We start from the raw sequence: 9328 nt of genomic DNA, 5'->3' as shown, positions 1-9328 counted from the left end.
CTAAACAAACAATTCCCTCAATACTATCAAACTATTTACTAAGTCTGCATTACTATTACTATTAGTTTTTTTCTCATCGTTCCTATCACCCATTTCCTCCCATGTATGACTGTAACCTGTTGCTTGTATTCTTAAGATTTTTATTAATATTGTTTATTCGTTGCTTATTTGACCCCTATGACAATCATTAAGTGTTGTACCACATGATTCTTGACATGTATATTTTCTTTTATGTACACTGAGAGCATATTCACCAAAGACAAATTCCTTGTGTGTCCAATCACACTTGGCCAATAAAGAATTCTATTCTATTCTATTCTATTCCATTCCATTCCATTCCATTCCATTCCATTCCATTCCATTAGAAACAGAAACAGAAGATTGACGGCAGAAAAAGACCTCATGGTCCATCTAGTCTGCCCTTATACTATTTCCTGTATTTTATTTTAGGATGGATATATGTTTATCCCAGGCATGTTTAAATTCAGTTACTGTGGATTTACCAACCACGTCTACTGGAAATTTGTTCTGTTCTATTCTGTTCTGTTCTGTTCTATTCTATTCTGTTCTGTTCTATTCTATTCTATTCTGCACGCCCATTAATTGGTGTGGGTTTTGCACCTTTCCCTAATCTGATGCCCTCCAAAATCAGGGGTCTCTCCAACCTTGGCAACTTTTAAGCCTTGGGGGGACTTCAACTCCCAGGAGTCCCCACCTTGAAAGTCCTCCGGGCTTTAAAGCTGCTAAGGTTGGAGACCACCTACTCCAGATCATCCCAGCTGGAAGACCCACTTCAGAGCATGAAATCAACCCTGCAGAAGAAGACCGTGCCTTTTAAAGAAGGAGACTTGCTGAGAGATTGACAGAAGCCAAGGGGGTGGGACATCTCATCGCAAATCCCAGGACTGGGGGGGGGGGGGGGGGAGAAAGCGGGGAGGGCGGTGCTTTAACTTCTGCTGCGCTGATGGACAGGCCGGTGCGAGGAGTGACTTCTCCAGCCCACGTGACCCTCCCTGGAGCTGGAAGAAAAGCAGCGGCCTGTGGAGGGGGGGGCTTCATTATATTCAAATATATTCATTTTCCAGGAGCCACTCCGGAGCATCAAGTCCCAGCGATCGTTCCTGTCCGCACTTAGGAGAAGCGATCCGCAATTGTAGCTACAGCGGCAGCAGCTGCAGCGGCGGCGGCAGCAAAGAGCGATTCTCTCCACTTATTTTTTCTTTTTCCCCCTCGAGCGGACTCCGGATTTCCCTGCGCGGCGACTTATTTTTTTTCCTCCTTCTTTTTCTTCCACGAGTTTCACGCTGGCTGTCAAGAACCATGGACTGTTTTTGTATGCCTTGCTTTCTGTCAGTGAGTAGCGCTTTCGTTATTCCTCCTTCCCTCCACGGTGGTTTTGGTGTAAAAAAAGCATTAAGGGTCAATGTAAGGCTAGAAGCGATCCGAAGAGAGAGGGTGTGTGTGTGCGCGCGCCAGTGTGTAAGAAAAGGCGAGAGGGAGGGAGAGGGAGAGAGGAAAAGAGTGAGAGGGGGAGGAAGAGAGAGAAGGAGAGGGAGAGAGGAGGAGAGAAAGGAGAGAGAGCGAAGGAGAGGGAGGGAGAGAGAGAGAGAGAGAGAGAGAGAGAGAAGGAGACAGAGAGAAGGAGAGGGAGAGAGGAGACAGAGGAGACAGAGAGAAGGAGAGGGAGAGGAGAGAGAGAAGGAGACAGAGAAGGAGAGGGAGAGAGGAGAGAGCGAAGGAGAGAGCGAGGGAGCGGGAGAGAGTGGAGAGAGAGAGAAGGAGAGAGAGAAGGAGATAGGGAGAGGGAGAGAAGGAGAGAGAGCGAAGGAGAGGGAGAGAGGGAGAGAGGAGAGGGAGAGAGAAGGAGATGGAGAGAGAGAAGGAGAGAGAGAGAGAGAGAGAAGGAGAGGGAGAGAGGAGACAGAGGAGACAGAGAGAAGAAGAGGGAGAGGAGAGAGAGAAGGAGACAGAGAAGAAGAGGGAGAGAGGAGAGAGCGAGGGAGAGAGCGAGGGAGCGGGAGAGAGTGGAGAGAGAGAGAAGGAGAGAGAGAAGGAGATAGGGAGAGGGAGAGAAGGAGAGAGAGCGAAGGAGAGAGGAGAGGGAGAGAGAAGGAGATGGAGAGAGAGAAGGAGAGAGAGGGAGAGAGAGAGAAGGAGAGAGGGAGAGAAGGAGAGGAAGAAAAGTGAACGCCTTCCGTGTGGATTTCCCATTTCTGTAATTGATTTCTTTTCGGCACCTGAAAAACAAGTCACTTGCGAAGCGGTTCGGGGCTGCAGACTTCAACGCCCCTTGAACCTACCAAACTCTCTCGAATCGCGTTTATTTCCGAATAAACATGGCTAGCAGGCACCGCGCGTTAATTATTCCCACAGATTAAAGCTCTCTCCATCTCCTCCCAAAAGTTTTTTGTTTTTTTTAAAGCCCTTTAGGGTTCTGAGAGGAGGAGGGGGGCATCCTTATCCGTCCCCCTCCCCGCTTTCCCCTCCCTCTGCGATCACAAAGCCCTTAAGCAGGAGCGCTCCTTTGGGAGTTGGGGTAGATAGAAACAAGCCCTAGTGGTCAGCGCCGACGAACGCGGAAACGTTCCAAAGCTCCAGAAAAACACGTCCCATCGTGGAAAAGCGCTTTGCGCTTTGCGCTTTGCGCTTTTTCCACTATTATAACAATGAACCGAAGCGTCCGACGCGCACCTCCCGTCCCCGCGTGTTTGCCTCTCTCGCATTGCAAAGGGGTGCAACAACTTCGAACGAGGAGTGTCTATGGAGTTGTTTCTTTAAATTTTAACCGGGGCTGGAAGACTTCTTCCACTGAGATGGATTTGAATGGAAGCATACTCTTGGAGAACCTCTTCCAGGACAATCGCGTTTTTTAGCCAGCCTAGGCAGATGGAAACTGAAGGGTGAAAAAGAGAGGTGGGGATTCGTTTGATGGCGGGGGGGGGGGGCATAAAGGCATTCTACCCAAAACTTTAGTAGCCACTTCTTCCCTTAAAAAAAAGCTGTTCTCTGCATCCCCCCCCCCCAAAAAAAAGGATAGGCTATTGAGTGCTTTATTTTTTTTCACCAAACTTTTTTTGCTTGCTCTGGTTCCTTTTCTCCTCCCTTCCCTGCTTCCTGCCCCCCCAACACACTTTCTACCACCCCCAGAGACACCATGACGCCTGGTAGCCGAATGCTGATGGTCATTCTATTGTGCCAAGTGATCCTAGGAGGTTCCAACCGGGCCAGTTTGATACCTGCTGAGACTGGGAAGAAGAAGGTGGCTGCGGGTTTGCATCAACAACAGCAGCAGCAGCAACGAGGAGGAGGAGGAGGAGGAGAGGGCACCTCGGGAACTGCACGCCGCCTGTTCCCAAACCATGAACTCTTGCGTGGGTTCGAGGCCACCCTCCTCCAGATGTTTGGGCTGCGCCGGCGGCCACAGCCCAGCAAAACAGCCGTCATCCCCTCTTACATGATGGATCTCTATCGCCTCCAGTCTGGGGACGAAGAGGAAAATCTCCAAGATCTCAACCTCCAATATCCCGAGAAATCCACCAGCCGCGCCAACACTGTGAGAAGCTTTCACCATGAAGGTGCGTTCGAGATGAGGAGTTGGGGCTGTGGGGTGTTTGGGGCATTGCGTTAAAGTGAGAAGTTTTGTTGTAAGCCGGCCGGAGTTGGGTGGCATAGAAATCAAATTAATAAATAATAAATAAATAGTAAGTGATGGGATTTGCAAAATTGTCTCTTCGGAGTAATAAGTGGGTGGTGGGGGAAATGTTACCATAGCAGCAACTTGCTGTAATATATGCTGTAAGCTGCCCCAAGTCCTTGGAGAGGGGTAGCAAATAAATCCAATAAAATAATAATAATAATAATAATAATAATAATAATAACAACAACAACAGTAACTGAAGCATCCCCATATAAATTCCCTTGAATCCCATTGACTAGCATAGGAAAGCTTTTTGGAAGCTTCTTCACCTGGGAATTTGATTGGAGGGGAAGGTAGGCATATAGATTTATTCTCTTCCTCCCTTTGATATTTTGCTATCTTCCTCGCAATTTTGCATTTTGGATGCTGCAGATTTAAACTGAGAGTTTGCTTTTTCAGAGATGTATTCTAGATTGTGGAATCATGGGATCGTGGGAAAGGGAGGGCATAGGACGAGGGTCCCTTTCCTTTCTTCATCTCTCCAGAAAAGGGAGGGCTTGCTTTGCAGGATATTTAATGCACTGTGCTTGAATTTTTTTTTTTTTAAAAGAATTTTGCCTAGGAAAATAGCAGCCTGCGGCGCTTGTCCTGCTGTCTTAGCAGTTAGCGGGGTGTCCGTGGCTTCAATAGCAAATGGAAAGCTATGAAAGGCCACCCTTGCAGCACAACCAAGAATGCATCCAGATAGAATCGGCATAGTAATAAAAATAGCAGCTATTCCTATGACCGGATAATTATCATCAGTTTCATAGCTTGGGTAGAGCACGCATTGTGTGTTTTTGTGTGTGCGTATGCTTAAGAGACAAAAGTGAGAGCGTCAGCATTCACATCCTGCACACAGAGCTCTAAGAACATATTCCATCAGATATCAGCAGCGAGATTCCAGATTTCACACTTGTTGCACTGGATTGTTACCCGCTCCCCATTCTGCTCCTTAGGAGTTGATGTAGGAATTATTGCTGCTCTCCGTACCAGCTTTAGATCAAACTGTTTCCACTCATTCATTGTTGGTTTTTTGGGGACGATCTCTCTCTCTCTGTGTCCATACACTCTCCTTTTTAAATGACCAATGTGAATGACTAGAAAGAAGGGTGTATGTGTATAATTGGACCCCTAAATATTTCCTGGCATGAGTTTTGTCTTCAGGTCTCCCACTCCCAAAAGAAAAGTCCACTTTTGCTTATTCAGAATTGTATTTTGGGAGTCTGGGGTTTATAAAGCTGTGAATTAACTGGTGTGTACTGCAAGTGAATCCATTCCATAGAATTAACACCCCCCCCCCCAAAAGAAAAACTTGGAGGTTTTTTATAATCTGCATATTTCATTAGAGAAATATTTTTTTTGCAACCCAATTGCATTGAATAAGATATATTTAATCTTATCCAACTACCATGAGCTGCATCTGTCTCTGAACTGCTGCTTCTGAAAGAACTTGGAATTTGGGGATCGTGAGAAGGGCTTATTTCAAAAAATAGGGAGAAGTTTGGGGGTTGAAGCAATCCTGGGAAGAATTATACTTTTGTTGTTTCCTAAAGATGTGATGCAATTTCTCCCCCCCCCCGCCTCCATGGGACAGAGTCTATTTCCTTTTTATGGTGCCCAGGGCTGGGCATGTGCCTGGCATTCTATAAATACAAGAATGAATTATGGTACAATTAGGACAAAGGATATTGCTGGCACAGGCTTGGCCAGAGGGCATGTCTAGGTACCCCAATTGAACTTTGGCAGCACCCTGCAGGTTGTTACTGAGGTGGACCAAAGCAAAGGATGCTGCCAGGTTTGTTTGGGCAAGTTTGTCCGGTTTGGAGCATCCAACATTTTGCCTCCGTATCCCCTTGGAGCATCCTGGCTGCTGCATGATAGCACTGATAGAAGCCCCTCTGATTTTGCTTTGGGCTAAGTTGCTTTGGGCTAAACAGGCATTGAAACATACTATAGATTGCAATCTTCATTTAATTTCCCCGGAAATCATGTTTGATTTCTAAGAAGGCTACTCTATGCTGAAAAGTTAAATCTCTGCAGGACTTTCCCATGACCTACCAGTCTTGTTGGCAAACCCCATGGGGTACCTCTAACATGTATCTTGGGCAGTGGCTTGACATTTCCTGACAGTTATAAAAATTAATCAGTGGAACAACTTGCCTGCAGAAGTTTGTGGGCGCTCTAACACTGGAGGGTTTTTAAAAAGAGATTGGACAGGCATTGGCCTGAAATGGTGTAGGTCTCCGGCTTGAGCAGGAGGTTGAAAAGAAGAACTCCAAGGTCCCTTCCAAATCTGTTATTCTGTTAAAGCAAATGAAATCCATGAAAATTTATTTATTTATTCAATTTTTTTTAATGCCGCACTTTTCCTTAGACTCAGGAAGGCTTACAACATGTTAGCAATAGAAGTTTTTAACGGAGCCAGAATATTGCCCCCACAATCCGGGTCCTCATTTTACCCACCTCGGAAGGATGGAAGCCTGAGTCAACCTTGAGCCTTTGATGAGATTTGAACCGTTGACCTACAGATGTACAGTCATATTTAGTGGCCTGCAGTAGTGCACTCTACCTGCAGCGCCACCTTGGGGGCATGGATAATTGTCTTTAAGGGGGGAGGCATCCTTTCCATCTTGGTGCACAACAGCAGGGATATCGCACCGCATGGTGTCATCTTTTCACAAATTTAATGTCTATCATGAGCTTTTGAAACTGCATCTTCTCCTTGGAGCATCCTGCTAACCTCTTCCCCTTTGTGTGTCTCCCTCTCTCTCTCTTCTTTCCTCCAGAACACCTGGAACACATGCCCAGCCCATGGAACCAACCCACTCGCTTCCACTTCTTTTTCAACCTCAGCAGCGTGCCGCCCACCGAGCCCATCTCTTCTGCGGAGCTGAGACTTTTTCGACAGCAAATCAATGACGAGGAGGCCGTGGCGGCTTGGGAGAAAGGCTTCCACCGGATCAACATTTATGAGGTGATGAAGCCCCTGCAAGGGGGGGACTTGGTCACCAGACTGCTGGACACACGCCTGGTGCATCACAATGTGAGCCGCTGGGAAAGCTTTGACGTGAGTCCCGCAGTCATCCGATGGACCGCAGGTGGCCAGCCCAACCACGGGCTGGCGGTGGAAGTGGTCCACCTCTACCCCGCTCAGACTCACCAGGGCAAACATGTCCGGATTAGCCGCTCTTTACCTCAAGGAGACCGTCTGGAGGATGCTGATTGGGCTCGCCTCCGCCCTCTGCTGGTCACCTTCAGCCACGATGGCAGGGGCCAGTCTCTGCTCATCCGGAGGACCAAACGCAGCCCTAAGCATGCTCACCAGCGGCCGCGCAAGAGCAAGAAGAATTGCCGCCGCCATGCCCTCTATGTTGATTTCAGCGACGTGGGCTGGAATGACTGGATTGTGGCCCCGCCAGGCTACCAAGCGTTCTATTGCCACGGGGATTGCCCCTTCCCTTTGGCTGACCACCTCAACTCCACCAACCACGCCATCGTGCAGACTCTGGTGAACTCCGTCAACGCCAGCATTCCCAAAGCCTGCTGTGTCCCCACGGAGCTGAGCGCCATCTCAATGCTCTATTTGGACGAGTACGACAAAGTTGTTCTCAAGAACTACCAGGAAATGGTGGTAGAGGGATGCGGCTGTCGTTAAAAGGATGGGGAAGAGGGGGGGAGGAATGAGTTCTCCCGATCTTTTCCACTTGCCACCTCCCAACCAGCCTGACTAAAATGTGCCCAGGATTTTTTTGGGTGGGTGGGGTGGGAGATGGCCTTTTATTTCACAGAAGAAGCCAAACCTGATCAGCCTCTTTCTCCCGCAGTAACAACCACAACTCCCTCGATCCGGTAACAAACCACAACTCCCTTGATCCGTTCTCCTTGACCTTATTTATGTGCAAATGTTTTGACAATAATAATCATATATTTTGGCAAGATATATTTATAACAACATATTAAAATATAAAAAAATAAAATAAAACGAGTCATTATTTTAAAGGTAAAACCAATTAGATTTTATACAATTATTTTTAATTTTGGGGGGAGGGGCGGGGCGGGGGAGGGGTTACTATCCAGAGAGAGAACCAGGCTGGGGTTGCAGAGTTATCAATGTCCTGGCTTCTCCTTCAGGCAATTGAAAGACCATGGAGTCATTCCCTCCCCTCATTCCTCCATCCCTCACTGTTTTTAAAATTGTCTTTAATTGCCAACTATCCTGACCGGCCTGTCCCCCAACTGTTTGTAGGTGGGTAATTTGGGGAATGATCAGGTTTCTCTGCTCCATCTCCATATCACCTTCCCTTTACCCACCTCTTTTACTTGAGTTTTTAGGATTTGTTTTTTAAAGAAACATAGCTGGATTTAATTGTTGCTTTGACTGATTAGCCCCGCCTCTGTAAACAAAGCTTTTTTATGAAATCCCAGTTTTTGGCAGGGAATGGTCGCAGTTGGGCTATCTTGTAGTTTGTTTTTCTGGTCCTGCTGCCATGCCTGTATGTACTTGCGATCAATTCTGAGAAAGTGTTTACTTTTGTTTTTTCTTTTAAAAAAATATCAATTTGAACAAAATAAACCCCCCCAAAGTCTTCATTATGAGATCACAGCACATGGATCCACAGTCTTGAGACTGATGGACAAAGGTCAGGCTAACCCCTGAAAGAAGCCCTTTCTATTTAAATGGACTATCCCAGCAAGTGGTATTAGGGCATTTCTCTAGTGCAGTGTTTCCCAACCTTGGCAACTTAGTTTAGTTTATTTAGATTTGTATGCCGCCCCTCTCCGAAGACTCGGGGCGGCTAACAACAATAAAAAACAATGTAACAAATCTAATATTAAAAAGTAATCTAAAAAACCCCAATTTAAGAGACCAATCATACCAACAAACATACCATGTATAAATTCTATAAGCCTAGGGGGAAGGGAGAAAAAATTTTCAATTCCCCCATGCCTGACAACAGAGGTGGGTTTTAAGGAGCTTGCGAAAGGCAAGGAGGGTGGGGGCAACTCTGATATCTGGGGGGAGCTTGTTCCAGAGGGTCGGGGCCGCCACAGAGAAGGCTCTTCTCCTGGGTCCCGCCAAATGACATTGTTTAGTCGACGGGACCCGGAGAAGGCCAACTCTGTGGGACCTAACCGGTCGCTGGGATTCATGTGGCAGAAGGCGGTCTCGGAGATATTCTGGTCCGGTGCCATGAAGGGCTTTATAGGTCATAACCAACACTTTGAATTGTGACCGGAAACTGATCGGCAACCAATGCAGACTGCGGAGTGTTGGAGTGTTGGAGTGTTGGAGTAACATGGGCATGCTTTGGGAAGTCCATGATTGCTCTCGCAGCTGCATTCTGCGAATGCTGGCTGGGGAATTCTGGGAGTTGAAGTCCAGATATCTTCAAGTTGCCAAGGTTGGGAAACACTGCTCTAGTGGAGTCTACTGGCTGGCAGTCCAAAAACATCTGAAAGTCACTGGATCCCCCCATCCATTTGGAGAATGCTTTTTCCTTGATTGCCAGCAGACCCCCTAAATCCTCCATTCTTGAATGTAAGACTGTAACAGTCTCATAGTTGAGGTTACTGACCCATAGTTTGCAGAGTCATAGTTTAGAGAACCATTTCAACTTATAAAACCAATGCAACTAGACTGAAGTAGAG

General features: G+C 47.0%; 1 protein-coding gene across 1 annotated transcript; it reads left to right on the top strand.

The window, feature by feature from the left end:
• Positions 1-975: 975 nt before the first annotated feature.
• On the top strand, positions 976-7661 carry BMP4 (bone morphogenetic protein 4). The gene is made up of 3 exons (XM_070733013.1): positions 976-1353; positions 3148-3575; positions 6466-7661. The coding sequence occupies exons 2-3, from the start codon at positions 3155-3157 to the stop codon at positions 7332-7334; spliced, it is 1290 nt and encodes a 429-aa protein (XP_070589114.1). The 5' UTR covers positions 976-1353; positions 3148-3154; the 3' UTR covers positions 7335-7661.
• The last annotated feature ends 1667 nt before the right edge of the window (positions 7662-9328 follow it).

This window comes from Erythrolamprus reginae, chromosome 1 (assembly GCF_031021105.1).
Source record: "Erythrolamprus reginae isolate rEryReg1 chromosome 1, rEryReg1.hap1, whole genome shotgun sequence".
NCBI lineage: Eukaryota > Metazoa > Chordata > Lepidosauria > Squamata > Dipsadidae > Erythrolamprus > Erythrolamprus reginae.
Note: the sequence above shows the minus strand (reverse complement) of the source record. Positions and strands in the feature narration are given on the sequence as shown.

Bases quoted from the DNA above. Each gene is read 5' to 3' on its own strand.
- BMP4 (XM_070733013.1), top strand. From the start codon at position 3,155: ATGACGCCTGGTAGCCGAATGCTGATGGTCATTCTATTGTGCCAAGTG. The intron at 3,576-6,465 runs GTGCGTTCGAGA...TCTTTCCTCCAG, and splicing joins GAGAAGCTTTCACCATGAAG to AACACCTGGAACACATGCCC.